The 22175-nt window shown below is 38.7% G+C and overlaps 1 protein-coding gene across 2 annotated transcripts in view; it reads right to left on the bottom strand.

The window, feature by feature from the left end:
* The window catches only part of THADA (Thyroid adenoma-associated protein homolog), a 212528-nt gene that overhangs the window by 106029 nt on the left and 84324 nt on the right, over nt 1–22175 (bottom strand). For both annotated transcript variants that reach the window (XM_083111408.1, XM_083111407.1), the window contains exons 4-6: nt 21802–22044; nt 11054–11324; nt 2297–2514 (exon numbers count right to left, since the gene is read on the bottom strand). In XM_083111408.1, coding sequence (XP_082967534.1) covers nt 2297–2514; nt 11054–11324; nt 21802–22044 — 732 coding nt within the window. The remainder of the gene's footprint in view (nt 1–2296; nt 2515–11053; nt 11325–21801; nt 22045–22175) is intronic.

Genomic DNA, 22175 nt, shown 5'->3' on the forward strand with positions numbered 1-22175 from the left:
GCTGTGCTAACCATTCGACCACGAAGGTCGGCACGACACTATAAAGACAATTGGACTCGTTTTGCCCTGAGCAGGTGTTATCCAAAGAAAAGCCACTCGGCAGGTATTGAACCTCAGATGACATTTTCACCAAGGAGTGTATTATTCCAAAGCTGCCACCTGGGTGGTGCAAAACTGACTTCTGTTCTAAAAGGCTCTAGGTTCGAATTATGGCCATGGTTTGGATATTTTAGTGCATTTGTTCTATTCCCTGCTTCATCGGCTCAACATTTAACCTCGCTGTGAAAAGCGACAAAGGTTTTGGTTCACTAGTTGCTCAGATAGGCAAATCGGAACTGACGTACAGTGGAGTTTCCGAGCCACTGTATAATGTGTTCTCACCTGGGATCGAACCCGGTCCCCTTGATCACAAGGCGACAGCGTTATCCACTACTCTATCGAGGAGGCCTGAAATGCAGATTTTGGAATTTATTGGTAACAACACGGAATAACCATCACCAAAACAATCTCATAGAAAATTCCAACCCAACCTGAGTCGCTGGTCAACCTAGCCTCGGAGACAGACAGAAATCAAAACAAAAGCAGTCGAAGGATGTTGGTTGAATATTCTGCGGGGAAGGAATTTACAGTCCCGGAAGGATGGGGAGGGGAGCTTGAACGAGGGTCGGCGCGTGTTTCGTATTTTGTGGGTGAATGTTTTATTTTTGCATATACTATTTTTTGCTGTTTGTAAGTAAAATACAGAGTGAGTAACTTACATTTTAGGAAAGGAATCAAATGGCAACATTGTACACACATAACACTATAACACTTCCTTATAGTAGTTTGGGAACATCAACTATACCTTTCATCTTTTTTCGCTAAATTAAATTGAAATATAAAACAACCTTTCGCATCTTGTCTAGTCCAACGCATAACATACTGCCAAAGCACATCTACGTTTCGTGTGCTGCACTAAGGATGGGTAAATTGTAGAGGAAGAACTGCAGCGACGGTGGAAAATGCAAATGAAACGGGGAACTATATTCCATCGTGGAATAAGTCACACTCTTGCGTTGGGCCCGCTCGCGAAACTATCGTTGGTGGCTGCTAGTAATTCGGAAGTTTCACCACCAGATGTCTCAGACGTAAGGGTGACAAACTCGTCTCCTTGATCCATCGCGTTAAGATAAAGTTTATGTAGGCAACAATAAATTAAGTGCATTTTGTATTTGAATTTTTTATTACAATTAATATCATGTAAGCTTAATGATTTTATTTAGTTAAGTGAGCTGCTTGCTTAATGGAAATTGCCATTTTTCACAATTGTATGTCAATATTTAATTCCATATTTTGATTAAAATAACTAAATATATATTTACATATCTAACACATTTTTGTACATATATATCCGTTCCCTGGTCATAAGCAATTCCCACTTCATCAGCAAGGTGATGAATGGTTCACATCAATAATCACAAAGAGTTATTGAACTTTGGCAACAACGTTGGGCTTGACTGTGTGATCGTTGTAGTCAATGGATGTTGGACTGGCCTTGAACGAAGCAAGCCATTCAAATACCCATCTTCAAATCATGTTTTATTCCCTGAACACTTGTATAATCATTGCCAGTCTCTCTGTCGCATTTTTCATGATACTTGCACAAAATTTGATGCACACTTGCTATTTCTTTCTTGGGCCCATTGTGAAATCACCACATGCACAACTCCAAGTAAAAGGACATAAATGGTCAGGCGGTTCAACCACCTGCATGATATTTTGTACACCAACTCCAAAGACATATTGGTACTATCAAGCACTGTTGCATCACACTATTAAAACTGATGTCCAGATGGCAGCACCAGTCCTGAAAATTCTGGATAATACCTTCTAGGACTGAGTTGAAACCACTTTGACCGAAAATCAATACCAATGCTAATAAAGCACATGTATTTATGTTATTTTTTAAAAGCCTTTAATAATAAACAGTGGTGCAATAGTCCATGAGGGCCATGCCAGTCTCACTCCCACCTGCCAAGGTGGGATATCTATCATCCAACCAGTTACGGGGTAATGCGTGGTCAGCATGATGAACCCCGTCGTTGTTTTAGGTTTCCTAGACCGGGCTACCCTACTCATTCGTAGCTCCCCAATTTCCTAACGATGGTGGGATAAGGAAAAATACTATGGATTACAAAACAGGCTTTTTGCAATATTCAAGCACATTCTGACAGAACTGAAAGAAATGAGAAACCTTATGCATAACTCTAATACATGCCCTTAGGACATTTCATGATGAATATCTTAAAACTGTTACCTTTGGACTAGTTTCACCAGGTGATGCAATATTGAAAGGATGGCAGTTTGGCTGTCACGAATCTCCGTTGAACACAGCACCTCAAAAGGCAGGGTACTCAGAACTGCCGTGGCGATGCTTAATGATGCTGCTGGTGATTTCAGATGCTCATAAGGCCATTGAATAGGTAATGTTTTTCCACCAAGTTCTTCAGCATCAAAGAGGCTCTGGGACAGAATCTGAAGAAAAATGAACACAGTGAAACATCTGTCCACTTGAAAAGCATTATACATAATTTAATAATTAACCTTTTCCCTACCAGTAACATGGATATGAATCAAGCTGGAATTTCACTTTATTACCACAGGCTTTTTGCACGAAACACTTGCTTACATTTAGAATTATTCTAAGAGCATGGTAATTACATTAGCAAAAAACCAAATGATCTTGTTTTGTTTATTAAACATCAGGACTTTATTCTAATTATGCCTACACATTATTTTGTTTATAAATCTATTTTCTTCTGCTCAAATTACCCCTACCTTGGTCTTGAATCACATTTGGATAAAAATAAATTATTAAAAATTTTATTCAAGCTTTTGACATGAATACCAACGTTTGAAAAACAAACTTGTAATACCGTGCGTTCATTTTGATCTTCAGCCGAGAGATCGGGAGAAGCGTGGCGGGCGGCGCTGGCGGAGATGCCGACATTTGCAGCCTGTAATGCCTGTTTATTTTTATGGACATATGCAGACATGCACTAACCTGTGTTATAAAAGTACGGTTTTAATTTTAGTAGCTTAGTGGCTGTATGTGCTGATGATTTTGACACGCCCATCTCCTGTGAAACACGGCGTAGAGGTTTGTTTGGAGAACATTCTAACGCTGCACCAATTTCATCAATCCGTCGTTTTTGCTTAGGTGTTTGAAAATTTAACGATACAGTTTCTCGAAATTTAAGGACAAGATGTCTAACCGTATGTCTATGTGGAGGTGAAATGCCTGAGAATTTCTGTACAAATTGCCTACACACGTCTTGACACGAGTCTGTTTTCACGTAAGTGTCATACATAAAAATTCTTTGTTCTAACGTGAACCTTGCGGCTGTCATTCCAATCGTCTCACTGACACAACACACATACACACTGCAATAACACAAACAAGTAACGGCAAGTAACCAAGAATAACACTCTTGTGCACAGTACGAAATTAACATGCTCTTTGTTTACATCTGCTCGCCACTATATTCACAGCTCTGTCTTCATCTAGTCGCGAAGGAACGAAAAATCGAGCTCGGAGATTTCGGATTGCAAGGAAGCTCATGGACACCATTGACTTTTAACGATTTCGTCTGCAGCGTAATCTTGATACAGTGTTGCACATTCGAAACCTCCAAACGGTCCCCATCGACACAAAACTCTTACAAGGATATAAACTTAAGCAGGACGTTACTGATCAAAACTATGATTAAAATGTTTTATTATCTGTGGCTCTTAACATCGTTTCTAAAGCGTATTTATTTGTGTATATAAGGGCAGAACTTGGATGAATTACAGAAGAACTTTTGCGTGTTATAACACAAGTTAGTGCTCATTTTGCAATATTTATATAAATGTATGTCCATAAAAATAAGCTGGCATTACAGGCCGCAAATGTCGGCATATCCGTCAGCGCCGCCCGCCACGCATCTTCCGATCTCTCAGCTGAAGATCGAAATGAATGCACGGTAGTAGTAGTAATACAAACAATTAAGATTAATGGCAGTAATTGTTCCAAATTTTCATGAGGAAAAATAACTTCTAAATGATAGTCATAGAACCTGTATTCATTGCTCTTCAGGTCTATTAAAATAAAGAATGGTACTTCCTCTTTAACCATGTGCAGTTATTTTAACTTTATGACTCCAATCTAAGCCATTTAATGACATAAAATGACACAATAAAAAAATGATGCACTGGTGTGTCAGCAGTAAGGAAGGAATGCAAGAAATTGGTCACGGTAAATTAAATTAAAGGTTGAGCTCCGGAAGCATGTAATTTGCAGAAAAACTGAAAGCAATTTAAACTGAGAATACATGTTAATATTCTTCAAAGCAATTGCCTTTATATTAGAGGAGGGCCAATACTGATGCCAATGTATCTGTGTCAGCCGATACCAGTATTGATTGTAATATATTTACCAACACTGATACTTTTCTAGCATTTTGGTTTTTCATGGGGTATAGAAAAATGATGCACAACACTTTTGCCGAGCCTAATTATTCTGAAAAACATGCAAAATTTTGGAAAGACCACTCAACAGTAAATACATGGTACAGTCATGGACATTTCTGGGTTGTAATGATCCTATTTGAAGTCAATGGGTTTGTTACAATCCAGAAGCGTCCGTGACTGTACAATCCAAAAGTTTGAGGTCTCTGCTCATAGTTCCTTACTGTGATGACTTCAAAACACCGATGCACAATCACCTTCAAAGAAATCCCCTTGGGCGACGATATGCTTTTGATAGCACTGGTAAAGCTGTTGGAAGCAGAACTGGAAGCCATGCTCTGGGAACCTCCCATAATGCCTCTTCTGATGCTGCTTTCACCTCAGTTTCTGACGTGAAACGATGTCCTTCTAGATGGGTTTTGATGTTGGGGGAAAAGGGAGAAGTCCCAGGGGGCTAAGTTTGGTGAATAGGTGAAATGTTCCAGCACAGACATTCCATATGTGGCCACAAACTCAACAACGAGTATGGGCCGGTGAGCAGGAGAGCATTATCATTGAACATTTTGATTCATCTCAGACTGCTTACGGCAGATAAGACTCCAGAAATTACGTAAAACTTCCACATAGAGATCCTTATTTACTATTCTAACCTCTGGAATGTATTCCGAATGAACAATTCCTTGAGAAAAAACGAAAACCACAGGCAGGATTTTCTCTTTGCACTCACAGGTCAACCAGAGCACTCATTATCGGCAAAAGATTCTCTGCAATCTTTAAAAATGTAGATGCCACTCAAACACTTTTAACGTGCCATTGTAGACTCACTGTCCTTAGCAGTGGTAGTCTCCGATGACATTTTTCCAAAATGCTGCCAAAATTTCCTGTTCGGACGCTGCTCTTGAAAATCCATGTTTCTTACTTCACAGCAGCACCACAACTAACAATAGAAGAGCATGTCTATGCTCCCCGGTACCTCACTGTCCACGGGAGAATCCATTATTATTACAGAGGGGATGGATGGTAAAAATGTATTTTAGTCACAGTTACTTTCCCTGCATTCTCATGCTTTAACCCTTAAAGGATGGGCCGTGACACGGGTGTCGCAGCAGGTATTTCCCTTAAGGACAGCTTGTGACACCAGTGGTGACTCGTGGCTTTTTCGGGGTGTAGGAAGAAATTATGGTACACCGAGGAAGGTTTGAAAAATGGGTTCAATTACATTCATACGTCTTGCTTGTACTACCCATTGCATTTAGAATGTTAGCTGCAGGGCCATGCTCAAGGTGTGGCAAGGGGCCCTTGCTCTTCACTTTGAACTACAAAATATTTAAATGTGAACCTATAAAAATCGACGAAAATCACATTGACGATATTTCAGATTTTGCAATAATTTATATTTTCTTCCCCCTCCTGTCGTGTGGATTGACGATAATAAAAAGTGTTGCTTAAACTTTGAAATTATGCCAACTAAGTTGTGGTAAGATTTATTATTAATTATTTATTTATTTCAGATAATTGTAATTCTGCATCTGCTTTTCTAGAGCTTTTAACTTGCGTTACTTATTTTTACAGTTATGTAATAGTATAAATCCCCCCCCCCCAAAATTGTTTAAAATGGTGCAACAAACGACATCGAACATAAAAAGGTTTGAGAAAAAAGTTTACCCCCAACTTTCTACCGATTTCCTACCATAAAATCTCCTGACGAACTAAATCAGGCAGGATGAAGAAAAGATAGAGGATGGATTGTGACATGGTTGTATAAAAGCTTTCCGCTGGATCGGCATACACCCTTTCATTTGAAACATGTCCGCTGGTGAAGTAGAAATAAGATTTGGACATAATTTTATTTTTATTTCCTGAAAACATATTCCTTTGAATTCGATTTTCCTCTCCCGCGGATTGGCGTTTGCAGATTTTGCTAGAAACGGTGCTAAGTGCCAACAAAGATCAAATTGTGCTGGGTTTAGTAACATTTTGTTGGGGTTGGCATCTCTGATTGAAGAAAGCCTTGCTGGTTCTTCGATCCTCGCCGATCTTCGTAACCTTTCCCCACTCCCTTGCACTTCCCCTTCCACCCCCCCCCCCCACCCATCTGCTTGTAGGATGACCGCCGAGGTTCCTCAGCGAGCGACAGAAAAGCCCATGTCCATCGTCTTTGGACTGCTAATGGAGTGACCGAGAGCAGTCAACTCTTGACAGTAGCTAACCTAGGCAATTGTACGTTCATTGCGCTCATAATTTTATAACATGCATTAACCTTTTGTGTCCCAAGCGTCTCAATCGAGATACCCAAATGAATGTAACCCTCACTGTCCCAAGCATCTCGATCGAGACGCTGTGTCAAGGTCGTAGTTTTTACGTTATAACTTTTCTATTTTTGGCTAGAATTTCTATTTTTTTTATATTGTTCCTAACACATGTATTTAACAGAAATCTTTTTTTTCATTTTTTTTTGTCTTCATGAAAATGGAGGGGGAAAGGGGGGGAAAGGCAGGGATAGGCAGGAAAAGGGACTTCTCTTTTGCGTCTCTTTTCAAGGTCAAATTTTTGCCGACAAAGGAACACCGGCTTTGTTGTTCTAAAGCAATGCTTTCTCACTCCCGCCTGTGAACTGCTTTCGAAGGAAGCTTGTTTATCAGTATCAGAGGTCAAAATGAAAGTTTTCCGTGAGGGGGTGGGGGTGCGGGGAGGAGGAAGACTGGTTGTTGAATCTGCGTTGTGAGAATGGAATTTCGAAGCACGCTGAAGGAAACCTTTGTTTTTTTTTAGCACACGTGTCCACAAGTTGCCACAGGGGTTACCCTGCATTGTCTAAAAATAGAATTTCAAGCAGCTGCAAGAATCGGTGCTCATTTTTCACTGCATTCTAGCTTTTCGTCCGTGAATGTTGTGCGTAGGTGTCGTTTTGTGCCCAAGTGCAAGGACATTTTTTGGGTGAAATGACAATTTTTTAAAATAATTTTTGGGGGTTTTCTCCCTTCCCCCTCCATATATACACCAAATTTGCATAAGTTTTGCATTTTGTGCATTTTGACATTTTTTTTGGGAGGACGGGGGGAAACACCATTTTTTTTAAGAAAAGTATTTTTGAGGGGATTTCCCCCCTTTCCCCCTCCATATGTACGCCGAATGTGCATAAATTATATATCGTCTAAATCTGTGATTCATTCTGCGTACAACGGTATATCTTTCATATCTCTAGGGCATTTAGTTTCTGAGCTATAGTCATTTCAAGATACCGCTGCATTTTGAAGCTTGAATCAGTGGCCAATCCTTTTGGGGGTACAACTCAAGTTACATTGGTCATACGACAATGATGCAAATATTTTTCTATTTCTTACATGCCAGCGATAATTTCTATGTGCATTTTGAACTTTTCATATCCTTTTTTTCGGGGGGGCGAAACGCCCCATTTTTTAAGCAAAAAAGTATTTTCAGGGGATTTCCCCACTTTCCCCCTCCATATATACGCCGAATGTGAATAAATTATATATCGTCTCAATCTGTGATTCATTCTGCGTACAACGGTATATCTTTCATATCTCTAGGGCATTTAGTTTCTGAGCTATAGTCATTTCAAGGTACCGCTGCATTTTGAAGCTTGAATCAGTGGCCAATCCTTTTGGGGGTACAACTCAAGTTACATTGGTCATACGACAATGATGCAAATATTTTTCTATTTCTTACATGCCAGCGATAATTTCTATGTGCATTTTGAACTTTTCATATCCTTTTTTTCGGGGGGGGGGCGAAACGCCCCATTTTTTAAGAAAAAAAGTATTTTTAGGGGATTTCCCCACTTTCCCCCTCCATATATACGCCGAATGTGAATAAATTATATATCGTCTCAATCTGTGATTCATTCTGCGTACAACGGTATATCTTTCATATCTTTAGGGCATTTAGTTTCTGAGCTATAGTCATTTCAAGGTACCGCTGCATTTTGAAGCTTGAATCAGTGGCGTCCTGACCATTCCTTTTGGGGGAACAACTCAAGTTACATTGGTCATACGACAATGATGCAAATATTTTTCTGTTTCTTACATGCCAGCGATAATTTCTATGTGCATTTTGAACTTTTCATATCCTTTTTTTCGGGGGGCGGATGGGTTGAAACCCCATTTTTTAAAAAAAAAAGTATTTTCAGGGGATTTCCTCCCTTTCCCCCTCCATATATACGCTGAATGTGCAAAAATTATATATCGTCTAAATCTGTGATTCATTCTGCGTACAACGGTATATCTTTCATATCTCTAGGGCATTTAGTTTCTGAGCTATAGTCATTTCAAGGTACCGCTGCATTTTGAAGCTTGAATCAGTGACCATTCCTTTTGGGGGTACAACTCAAGTTACATTGGTCATATGATAATAATGCAAATATTTTTGTGTTCCTTACATGTCAGCGATCATTTCCATGTGCATGTCGACACTGTCATGTACTTTTTTCTTGGGGGGAGGGTGGGGAACCAAATTTTTTTTTCCAAAATTTTGGAATTTTGAGAGTTTGCCCCCTCCCCCCCGCCACATATACGCCGAATTTGCATAAATTTCATATAGTCAATCTCTGGTTCATTCCGCGTACAACGGTATATCACTCATCTCTCTAGGGCAATTAGTCTCCGATCTACACTCATTTAATTGAAACTCTGCATTTTGCTCAAAATCGGCTCGGGACAGAGAAGCTTACATGTGAAAAAGACCTTGGGTCTCAAAAGGTTAAACTCCTAAAAAGTAGAGAACTGGAAATAAGTAAAAATGAACTGTAGGAAGTTCCTCACTTCCTACATGGAGGAATTGCCCCTGTGTGACACCAGTGTCACAAGCCACTTTGTTTCATAGTATGTTACTTTTTAACATGTTTTGAGTTCTGCATGAGTGTGTAATTAACAATTAGTAAAGTTTAATTTCATTGTTACTATTTGGGGAGTGGGAGGGGAGGGCAATGTCCGAAAAAATTGTATTTTTTTTTTTAAATTTATTTTCATTGATTTCAAAAACATCGCTTCTTTCTCAATTATGGCGTTTCAAAACACACTTTTGGCAATAGAAGTAAGACTTTCAAAAATTCCTGGTGCCAAAAGCATGGGTGGGGGCAGGGGAGGGGGAAGGGGGAGGCAGTAGGGCAAGAAAGTCAAAAGCCTCCAGCCGCCAACCAAGAGTTGGAAAACAGCTGACTGCTCTTTGCTGTTTCACAAAACTGCACAATAGGATTACAAAGAAAGTATTGTTGAATGATGTGCCTTGTTTTTCTCTCGATCATGCAATTTTTAGCCCCTTGCATCACGTGTTTATTTAGGTAAGTTGCCGCAGGGGGTATGAGAGACTAACAAAGCGAGTTGGACAAATTGAAATTATTTGAGTGTGAATTTTCATTCAGTGGATTAGTGCTTTGAAAAAAAAAATCTCCGAAAGTATTAGCAATAATGGCGTAAGTTTTTCCACATCAATGGCAAACGTACCAGGCATTATGCAGGTACCTTTTGGAAATTCACGTACTGGCGTACCCTGCATGGGGGTTCGATGAATTTCAAATTTTGTGTAAAAAAATAGTTACTTTCCCTTTTTTTTTCTTCTAACTGATTATGGAAAATTATTTTTTATCCATCAGGATTATAGCCCAAAGTATACTGAACAGAACGAGGTATCATTTGTACCTCTAACGTTCTTATTTCCGGAAATATAAAATTTCATTTAGAAGGATACAGAATTTCAAATTTCCCACTGAAAACATGCTCGGCGTTAGTGCTTTCAAAATTATTTTTCTCCAAAAGTATTAGCAATAAGTGGGTAAATTTTTCCACATCAATGGCAAGCAAACATACCAGGCACTATGCGGGTACCTTTTGGAGATTCACGTCCTGGCGTAGCCTGCGTGGGGGTTCAATGAATTTCAAATTTTGTGCAAAAAAATAATTACTTTCCCTCTTTTTTTCTTCTTCTAACTGATTACGGATTTTTTTTTCCATCAGGATTATAGCCCAAAGTATACTGAACAAAACGAGGTATCATTTTGTATCTCTAACATTCTTAGTCCCGGAAATATAAAACTTAATTTAGAAGCACGCAGAATTTTCAATTTTCTGCTGAAAACATGCTCAGCGTTAGTGCAAATACCTGGAAAATGAGCCTTGATGTCTAAGGGTTAATGGGTGCATGCAGTCCCTGAATTTATGGATTGTACCAAGTATAATGAAGCAAAGCTCTTGGTAAATTGATGAAACTTCTTATAGAACTAATTTAATATTGTGACAATTCCAATCCTATGTTCTTGAGGATTTTGATTGATATGCTTTATTTTACTTCGCCTTTCTGCCACTTTTGGCTAATTGCAAAGATGAGGATGAGTGATGATATGATGCCGGAATACGAACCCAGGACCCCTGGCATCACAGCACTATGAGCTCACAAGGGCTGGCTTTGTTCTTGAGAAATGAAAAAGTATTTTTCAAGAGTTTTCTTGACCATAAATTCAAGTATACATCCTTGAGCACACCAAATATGTATCTCATGCAACTGAGGTATTACTAACTCCATCAATATCTGCAAATAATATTATACTTACATTTTTCCATCCTTTGTCTTCTAAATATTCACACAGTGTAATAGCTATAATACCACAGTTTCCTTTAGTATCCATTGGAATTTCTTTGTTTCCAAGAAAATCTAATGAGTGCTTCAAAATATCTTTGAGAACAGCAACTGAGTTGTCAGAGTCTTTTTGAATATAGTTCTTCACAGATACATGGCATTTTTGTAATACTGCTATCACAGCTCTTGTCTGATAATGAATATTCTGTGAGATCTCTGCTTTTTCAATTGGTGTTCTTGTCTCCCTGTAGAAAGGAATAATTATAAAATGATTTTGCAAAAATAAAATAAAATTAAAAAAAAAAAAGTTCAATGGAAAGCAAAACTTATTTACCTATTACATTACCTTTCTGGTTTCATTTAAGGTGGCATGCTTAAAAATTATGATTTAATTCCTTTCATTTCAGAAGTAAAATGTCCATGAGAGAGCCGTTTTCGAGATGTGGAACTGCATTATATTTAGGCAGAACACTTCAAGCTCAAATAGGCTAATCAAAACTGTACCTACAGTTTAAAGTTGATTTTAAAATACTGTTCATATGTCCCTGCACTGGGAAATAAGCCCAGGGCCCTTTCATTACAAAGCATTTTATTTAAGGGTTTCAAAACAGGTGAAGAAAGATGTGACTGTCATCTGAAATGTAAGAACGGCTGCAGGGCGACAGCAGCAGGCATAGCTTGTGAGTCACCAGGTGACGATGGAAGGAAATGCCCCTACCTCCGAAGTTGGTGCTGCTTGGAGAAGGTAGGCGAAGGCGTTGACTGATATGAATGCGTGGCTGGGAGAAGTGGAGAAGAATAGGAGGTGTCTCAGTCACAGAGAAATTAACAGAGAGTAAAGCAGCGCTGGCTGCATAAGCAGTGAGGCTGGGAGAAGTTGAGACGTAGAGGTGTGCTTCCAACCAAGAATCGGGTGTCGGTTGCATGACCAACATGTGGTGGCTGGGAAAAGAGGTGAAAGGGAAAGGTTTTCGCAGACCACTACTCTCAACTGATGGTCTCTGCCGTCATGTTAACACAAGGCGAGCAAAGTTCCAAAGTGTAAAGGTCATTTTTCTTCAGATCTCCATGTTTAGGGGAGAAAGCGATGATGTGGCTTGTCCAGCATGGAAATGCAACCTGTTTAGGTTTCCTGGCAGGTAAAGGCATATTCAGTGCGGCTGGGAGAAGTTGAGACGAAAAAAACTGGGGCCTAATCGAGCTCCTACACATGTTTAGAACTTATATATCCAACAACTCTGACTACTGTAATAAAAATTAACTGAAATCAAAAAATAGAAGTACATATTGTGAAAGATTTTACATGTTTTCAGCACCATGTAGTTACATTTGACATTTTAAACAGAAATAATCACCGGTCTGCACGGGTTTGGATGTATTACAGATGATTGTTGTCTGAATAATTTCAACATGCTGATTCCAAAAATGAAATCCATTTTTACCAATCACGTATAGTTTTTCAGAGAACAGCAATATATTAACTGCCTTAATTTCATAATAAAATGTGTAGTTAGTTCCATCACTTCACAAGACACATTGGCATGAAAATTTCATTATGTAAGTTTCATTTTCGAAATGCCTCCAAAAATTTCCTTCACAAGATGTCCAAAACTCAATGTCATAATATAGTGGGTTGATTGAACGTAGTGACATTATGACCAACTTATCATTCCAGTCTTGTAATATCCCTGCCCCAGAGGGATGAAACAGCCGTGATGTAGAGAACCAAAATTCTTCCCACGGGACAAAAAATTTCCGGCAATAATTGGAACTTCACCACAAGACCAGCAGCAGGGTGGTCTTGCTATGACCTCTTGATCCTCCTCCTTCGCTCCAGAGGTGCAGTTGTAAACACCAATTTCGTCATCCCAAAGGCCAAAGCACTCTCACTCTCTACAAGAAGCAGATGGCCAATCATTGCAGCACTCAGAACTTTAAATATACAACAGTTGTTCCTCGAAACAATTTTCTTACCTCAGCCCAGTCTGTGAGCAACCCTTGTTCCATGATGCCAGCCAGCTGCCTGGAGGTAAACAAACCCGTGCTGAGACCTTTAAACACACAAAACCAATTACAAGAAACCAGTGGCGTCGTGTGAAGAAAATCGTTGGGTGTTCACACCCAGCCTAAATTAAGATAACATTTTAAACCCCCCACCCTCCAGACCGAGATGGGCTACAAACAGAGAAAATCAAGAAAATCAATCGTTGATCACAATCACAGAGAAGAAAATGCTAACCATGAGTAACACTGATCAAGTTAAAAATTGTTAACAAATTGAAAAGTACAAGGAAAAAATAATAAAATAAAGTAAAAGAAGAAATATGAATATAATAATATATGTTTTATGAAGAAAATCCATTTACAAAACACAAACTAACTAACTAACTAACTAACTCTCTAGCCTTCTTAAACCTGAAGGTTCATGGCTGCAGCAACACAGGCCTTCCATCTGTCCCTATCTTGAGCAAGATCTATATACTCTTTTCCATCCATACAGATTTCCCTTAGGTCCATCTCAACGTTGTCCCTCCATCTTCGTCTGGGCCTTCCTACAGGTCTCTTACCATCTGGTTTCCCAACAAGAATCCTGTAAACTCCTCTCTCCTCTCCCATTCGTGCCACATGGCCTGCCCACCTAAGTCTTCTTGATTTAATTATTCTAATAATATCTGGACATGAATACAAATTATGTAGTTCTAAATTATGTAACCTTCTCCACTCACCTGTCTCCTCATCCCTTTAGGTCCAAAGATTTTCCTAAGGATCTTATTTTCAAATACTCTTAATTTATGTTCCTCTTTCAATGTAAGGGACCAAGTTTCACACCCATATAATACTACAGGCAAAATTACTGTTTTGTATATTTTAACTTTTAGTTTCTTAGATATTAAACGAGAAGACAAAAGTTTATGAAGAGAGAAGTAATATGCATTTCCTGAATTAAGCCTACTTTTTATTTCCTCTTTAATATAATTTTCATTTGTTAATATTACTCCTAAGTATTTGAATTTGGAAACTGGTTCAAACGAGTTGTTATCAATAATTAGATTTTGATTATTACCTAACACTTCGTTTCGGCCTGTAAGCATATATTTAGTTTTCTCTTTGTTAACTTCCAAACCTATTTCTTTAGCAGTTTTGAAAAATATTTTAGCATTATTCTTAATTGTATTCACATCATCCCCCAGTAAGTCTACATCATCTGCATATGCTAACAACTGAGTCACACCATTTAATTTTAGTCCTTCTTTAGTTTCTTTTACCTTCCTTACAGCATATTCTAAGGCAAAATTAAAAAGCAATGGAGATAATGCATCTCCTTGTTTTAACCCATCATGAATTGTAAATTTGTCAGACATATTAATACCCACACGAATTTTACTTTCTGTTTCACTGGTGCATATTTTTATCATACTAACAAGCTTCTTAGATATTCCAAACTCTACTAATATATTATATAATTTATTTCTTTTGACCGAATCATATGCTTTTTTGAAATCAATGAATAGCTGATGGACATTTTGATTATATTCCCACTTTTTTTCAAGTGTCTGTCTGATGTGAAAAACAGTGCAGAGTTGTCAGCTCTACGCCTAACCCCCAATATGAATGGAGGAACTGCTACACAAGACAAACACATTAGACAGCACAATTACTACACAAGACGAACACAAACACATTAGACAGCACAACTACTACACAAGACACACACAAACACATCACAACTATAACACAATATAAACACAAACACACCACAACTACTACACAATATAAACACCACACACACACACACACACATAAATCATTAAAAATCATTAAGAAAGAAGAAAAAACAAAACAAAAAAAAAAACATTAAATAAAATTCGGATAACCGATATCCGGATTTCAAATTATCCGGTATCCGTTTCGGGTGCAACGGATAATCTGGATTTCCAAAATCAGGATAATTCGGATATCCAGACAGAACAAATTTGATGAAGAATTTGTATAAAATCTTACGAAAATGGACGAATTAAAAATATGTGGATAGTCCGTAAAACGGTTAACGCTCCGGATAATGGATAATTCGAATATTCGTGCATTTTGGATAATCCGGATAATTAGGATACTCCGAATAATTTGATAATATATTCAAAATGAAAAGTTGCTTCAAAACCTCACATAACCCCACAGGACGAGATATCATTGCACCTTTAAAAAATATCAACACAAATTCACTGGCAATTTGTTTCGTTTCACTGACAATCTCACTTTCTAGAGACATCTAGCGACTAAAACCTCAAACAGGCTAATTATCAATGTGGCAATAATATTTGAAATTAAAATTGAATCGTACGCGGCATTCTTAACTAGGCACGTAGCCAGGGGGTGGGCTCCGGGGGCTGAAGCCCTCCCCGAAATCCTACAAATGTTTTGTTTCACTGTGATAATTACTGTAATATTTTCGGTGAGAGTTTACATGATTCCTTATATTCATTGTTAATGAACAATACACATATTGTTAATAAACTCTTGTTTATGATCCAGTGCCTTTTCAATGTATCTTCACATAAAAATTGTTACTGACTTCATATATGTAACTTTGGGAGGGTATCACAGGTTTACAGCACTTGTTTATCTCAGTTACGGAGGGGTGTTGGTTGCCTTCATTGTGCACACATTTTTGACACCTCTTCATGAAGTTATCCATAACTCGCTGCAGTTCCCGTTGATTAATCTTCGTAATTTCTTGTAGATGTTACATTTCAGTTCTTCCAGGATGTGTGTTTACAGCATTTTTAATCTGCTAGTAGATTTCTTTACAAAACACAAGTCAATTTTAATTTATTTCGATTCAGTAGCAGCGATTGAGTTCCAGAACCGGGGAGGGGGGGGGGGGCAAATACAGTATATTTCCCTCTGTATATGAGGTTTAGCATAGTGTGGGGGGGAAAAGTGCCCCCCCCCAATCGCTGCCTCTGTATTGATTTAGCATTTCCGCTTAACAAACCCCTTGCCCATCAATATCCTCAAAAACAATGAAAAATTACTAAGGTAAACACTTTGAATTATTGAAATGCCTTCTTCTCTCCTTATTTAGTGTTTGAAATTATTTTACCTATTCCTAAGAATTAACCCCACCACCACTTCCACTAACCATGATACAAACGAATTATTATTATTTTCAATTTCAATAGCAATTTGTAATTTCACAACAGCTTTCCTATAATGAATTGGTAAGTCTCTTGCAAAGCTCAAACTTCATGATGCGAATTGCAATTTGCGATACTTCAAATTATTGTTTTAAGTTTACCTGTAGGAGTTTATAACAATTATAATTTATTTTCAATAAAAATATAATGGATATTTATCCATACTTGTTTACATGTGTACCAAGATAAATATTATTTTCTACTAGCAGTGTCTATGCCTTCTTTCTTTTTGACTCATCTACATTATCTAAAGGTTTAAGCAACACATTTAAAATGTCGATGTAAGTGTAAATCTGCTCATTATAGTGTTTGAAAACAAAACCTTCGCCATGCAACTGCAAGGCTTTGGGTGCACGACAACTTTTTGGAATGGAGTTATTGAGGAAGTTTACGCCCTTTATTTTTGGTTAAATGTATTGGAAAGGAAAGATATTAGGCAAAAGCATCGAAAATCTTAGGAATTACTATAAAAATGCAAACAGTGCTTGCATTATATTTTAAATACTGCTTACTTTTCTCCAATACAAAAGCCAAAGGAAACAAAAAATAAAATACTTTGGAATAGCAAAAAAAATCGTGCCTCTGCCGCTATCCGCACCATCTGTTGAGTTTTTTCGAAAGGAACATGTGCTCCAATTTCCAGCTTCCCCCCTTGGTTTCTCTCGGCTTCTTCGTTGGAGCAGGAAGAACACAGCAGAGGGAGTTCATAGTGCCAGATGTGCCCCGGGCTCTCGCTGCCTAACCTGGTGAACTTTTCTTGTGAACAGTAGGAGGAAATTGGTAAATTTGAAGCATTGTGAAGACTTTAGGAATGAATAAAGCTGATTTGTAAAATAAGTATCTTGAAATGTAGTGTTTTATAAAGCAGAGAAGAAAACAAATTGAGGTTTTTCATTTTCAGTTGGGGGTTCGTGTGCTCCGTGAACCCCCTTCAGATGATGCCTCTGCAATAAACTACGGGCTGCAGGCAGTTAGGCGAATTTCAGAACATTTCAGGACAGGTGACCGATACGAAAGAACTTCACCCAGTGACCGTGCTCATGTAAAAAAGCTGCAGACACTGTCTGGATATCCTGACATTTCTGACACGAGTGTTTACGAGAATTTGAAAAAGGAAAGTAACCAGACCTCCTAAGTTTCTACCTCCGTGACATTACATCATCAAGCAGGAACAGTGACTAATTGAAATGTCCGGAGTTAAAAGTGGTTGCAGGAAATTTACTGATGTGCAGCTTAGCCCTGTGTAAACAATTTTAATCATTTCCCGCGGCAGTGTTTTGGTCCTGAAAGGCTGTTTTTTAGCCATGAAAGCCCTGTAGTGTTTAAAAGACATTTCCATGGTAGTCGAAGAAGGAAATCACCATTACCTTATTTGCCGACGAAACAGCTTTGGCTTTCTTTGGCATTCAGAATCATAGTGGTGAAGCCAACTCTCGTCACCAGTTACGATGGAATTCAGGTAGGCCTCTGAAGCCATGCTCCGCTACCAGACGCTAAAGCTCCCGACATACCTCCACTCTCACATGCTTCTGTTCAGGCGTTAGCAATCTTGGCACCCATCTTGTACATATGCGTCTCATGTGCAAGTGATCGTGCAGAATGATGAACGCACTAAAAAAAAAAGGTAAAGTGTTCCCCTGCGCATAGCACCACGCTATGAAGGCGTATAGGGGGTGTGGGGGTAACGCCCACACTTTCTTGATCCGGTCATGAGTGGGGGTGATGTGATCAGCATCATGCCCCTGACCGCCTTTACCCCCCAGGGTTTCCCCCAGGTACCCATGTTATTCGATGCTGGGTGGGCGCCGGGGCCTCTTTCACCGTTAGAAAAGTTCCCGGATTTGAACCGGCCGGGGATCGAACCCGGGACCTATAGCATGGTAGTCAGACGCGTTACCATATGAAATGTGTAACATGTCCGCCAGTTCATCTATTGATATTCGACGATCCTCCTGAACAATGACAGCAGCTGTGTTAACCATGATCTCGTTCACTGCGGTGGCGGGAGCACCCAGACCACCCTGCTTTGTGGACGAAACACGGCCCTCCTCAAACTGTTTGAACCACTGAAATGTGGTTGATTGTGGAAGGACATCTTCGCCGTATGCCTGCTGCAACATTTCGTATCCTTCCGTGGCGGATTTCTGAGACGGACACAAAATTTCAACATCTACTGCTCCGCACGAACTGACTCAATTTTTCATATGCAACTTCTGACCATTCGTGTTTTCTTTGTGCAGTGTTGCCAGATGCATTCCACGAGACAAGTTTTTCTTGCGTATGTTCACTGTGTGATATAAAAAAAATTATTCTCACTCTTTTTTGACTAGACCTCGAATAATAGGCATAATGGAATAGCAAAATATGAGAATTTTGAGTGTGAAATTGTGAAAAATTCTGACAAGATGGGGAAAAATGGATATCATGTGTGTTCAGCATTTAAAATACTTCCATAATCACCTTTTGGTTTGTAAACAGCCGAAATTTCCCTTGCATAAATTTATTTTGTTGCATTCTGTAATAAATGTAATGGAATGGTGAATATGAGAATCTTGATTGTGAAATTGTTAAATATCCTGACGTGATGGAAAAAAATTAATTTAATTTTCGTAATCACCATTTAAAATACTTTCGGAATCACTTATTGATTTGTAAATAAACAATATTTCCCTTGAATAAATTTTTATTTTGTTGCCTTAGGTAATAGATGCAATGTAATGGCAAATATGAGAATTTTAATTGTGAAATGGTGATAAATTCTGACAAGATAGGGAAAAATATATGTCATATGTGTGTTCCGAAATTCAAAATACTTCCAGAATCACCTTTTGGTTTGTAATTTTCGCAAAGCATCCCCCAGCTGTTTCGTTGTGATCATATTAAACCATAGGACCATCCCCAAGCTAACATATTTTACTCAGGGCTTGAAAAAACTGGGTTTTTCAGGTTTAATTTGTTTTTTTTTTTCGGGTTTAATTGGGTTTTGTCAAGGTTTTATAACTAAAATGTAAATACATGTAAATTATTCATAATTGTAATTGCTGCTCAACCCACTGCACTTCGCCGCCCGGCACACCAACTAGCAGACCACATCAAACTACGAGGGCAATTCGGAAAAAACCTCTGTTTGCGCATGCGCGAGAAATGTCCGGGAAGAGCGACGTCAGTCCTGTGGCAGTATGTGCAGTAGTCCAGTAGACAGTGAGCAGTGGAAGGAGAAGGTTGTGTTGCAGTTCACTCGTCCGTTACAACAATTGAAAATAAAAGTTCCAATAGCAAAGCCCGCCAAATGTGAAGTGCGTGCCGTAATTCGATTTCTGTGTGCGAAAAATCTTTCGGCGGCTGCGATTCATCACGAACTGTGTGATATTTACGGACCAAACGTGATGAGTGACAGTGTCGTACGTGAATGGTGTCGCATGTTTAAAGATGGACGAACCGACGTTCACGATGCGGCAAGAAGTGGGCGCCCATCTGTAGTCAGCAACGAACTCATGCAGGAAATTGACAAAACTGTCCGTGAAACCCGTCGGTTCACGATATCGGAACTTTCTCTGCACTTTCCCCAACTTTCTCGGACTGTTTTGTACGAGGTGGTGACAGAAAAGTTGGGGAACCACAAGTTCTGTGCTCGTTGGGTTCCAAAACTCCTTTCGGAGGAGCACAAAAAAACCAGAATGGGCTCTGCTTTGGACTTTCTGTCACCTTAATACCGAAGAAGGAGAACAATTCCTTAACAGAATTGTGACTGGCGATGAGACCTGGGTGTCGTACGTGAACTCTGAAACCAAACAGCAATCAATGGAGTGGGGACATACGCACTCACCAAAGAAACCCAAAAAGGCTCGGCGAACATTGTCTGCCAGAAAGGTTATGGCAACAGTCTTCTGGGATGTGAAAGATGTACTGTTAGTGAAGTTCATGGAGCGTGGATCGACCATCACTTCAGAAGTCTACTGTGAAACATTACGACAACTCAGACGAGCCATCCAGAACAAGCGTCGGGGCATGCTGACTTCCGGTGTGGTGTTGGTTCACGATAACGCTCGCCCGCACACTGCTGGACGTACTCAAGAACTTTTGGAGCAGTTCCACTGGGATGTTTTTGGTCATCCTCCCTATAGCCCAGATTTGGCACCGAGCGACTACCACCTCTTCAGGCACATGAAACAGTGGCTTGCATCGCACCGCTTCGACAATGACAATGTGCTTCACGATGCTGTTAGCAGGTGGCTTCATTCCCAGGCGGCAGATTTTTTTGCAGAAGGAATTTCAAACCTTGTAAAACGTTATGACAAGTGCCTCAATTTGAATGGTGATTATGTTGAAAAGTAATGTCATGTTCTAAGTTTCAATGTATATAATACAAGTTTTGTATCTACGAATGTATGTCATTGATAACCAAACGGAGGTTTTTTTCCGAATTGCCCTCGTACTAAACCATACTACGGTTTATTTTTTATCCTTTATTCTCTTACGATTTCCTGGTTACCTCTGTGCCTCTGTGGATAGCAATTGTACGTTTAAATTGATATTAGCAGATGCTGTATCAATAATGGATACATTACAATACAAGATAAATTATGACTTTTGTCAGAAGCTACAATAGAAAGAATCTTTTCAACTTTTGGAATAAAGTACGCAGTAGACCCGGGGTAGATAAGGCCATAAAGTTGGTGAAGGTATACAGGTTTATACGTTCAAGTGATAGAGAATCTCAAAATATTGATTGGTAAGTTAGGTATATGCGACCTCCAGAAACAGAACTGAGTGTTTTTTTTAATACTAAATTTTGTAATGGATAAATCGATCTGTTGTTTTTCTTTTTCTTTCTTGTTCTTTAAAAAATACGCTGTTACGTAGAACGTAATAGTTGTGTTAATGTAATAATGTAGTAATCAAGTAATTCTATACTATTTGGTATACAAACTACAGTAATGAATGTATTCAATATTGAGCAAACATAAATATGTTGCTGTTCAACATTCATATTGGAATCTTTTGTCTAAAGTACCTGCAGAATCTACGGCTTACAAATAGGCCTATGTAATTTCTTAATAAAGATTAAACGTTTGTATTGGTGTACTGAGCTCTGATATTTCGTTCTACTTCATTTCAGTATTACAAGTGTTGTGCATTTTAGATAGCAAAATTAATCTCGAGTTATAATGACAGTTGTGATCGCATTCTAAGAATCTAAAATGCAATCTTCATTAGTATACTCCTCTATGACGTTCCTTCATTTCAGAAATCATTGAAATACCAAAGTTAATGAAAAAACTCACTGGGTTTTAATTTTTTTTTTTTCAAGTGGGCCCAACCCGAAAAAACCCAGGCCCACCTTGGCAAACCCTGATTTTACTCCGAGTCAAGAATGGATAAAACACCAAATCAAACTAAACCAACTTGATTCCTCAGAATTCTTACAATTAATATTTTCTTTCCATTATTCTGAATAACTTTTGTCATCAGTCAATTTTCTTTAAAATTAAAGCAAATAAAAAATATTGCTACCAAATAAACTTACTTGATATGTGATGTGTACAGCTGGAGACAACGACAAGAAAACGGCACAATAGATTTGATACACAATGATAGTACATCTGGTCCAAGAGTAAAGTTTTCAAAGCATCCAATAACATTTACAGTTACCCGGTTAAGGAATGTTTCATCAGTGGATCCCTCACATTCTTGAATTTGATTCACAAGCTCTTGCGACATGCAATTCAGTATATGATGTCTTTGCTTTTCCGGGCACCCAGAAAAATACCTGTAATGAAAGTACAAAATTATTTGTATGCAACTTCATGTTCCGATGCCAAATGGATTCCATTTGGAAATTATTATTATTAAACTTTTCACAAATATAAAAACACTCCTCCATACTCCACGGTGAAACAG

The sequence above is a fragment of the Lepisma saccharinum genome, chromosome 25 (assembly GCF_977018435.1).
Source record: "Lepisma saccharinum chromosome 25, izLepSacc3.1, whole genome shotgun sequence".
NCBI lineage: Eukaryota > Metazoa > Arthropoda > Insecta > Zygentoma > Lepismatidae > Lepisma > Lepisma saccharinum.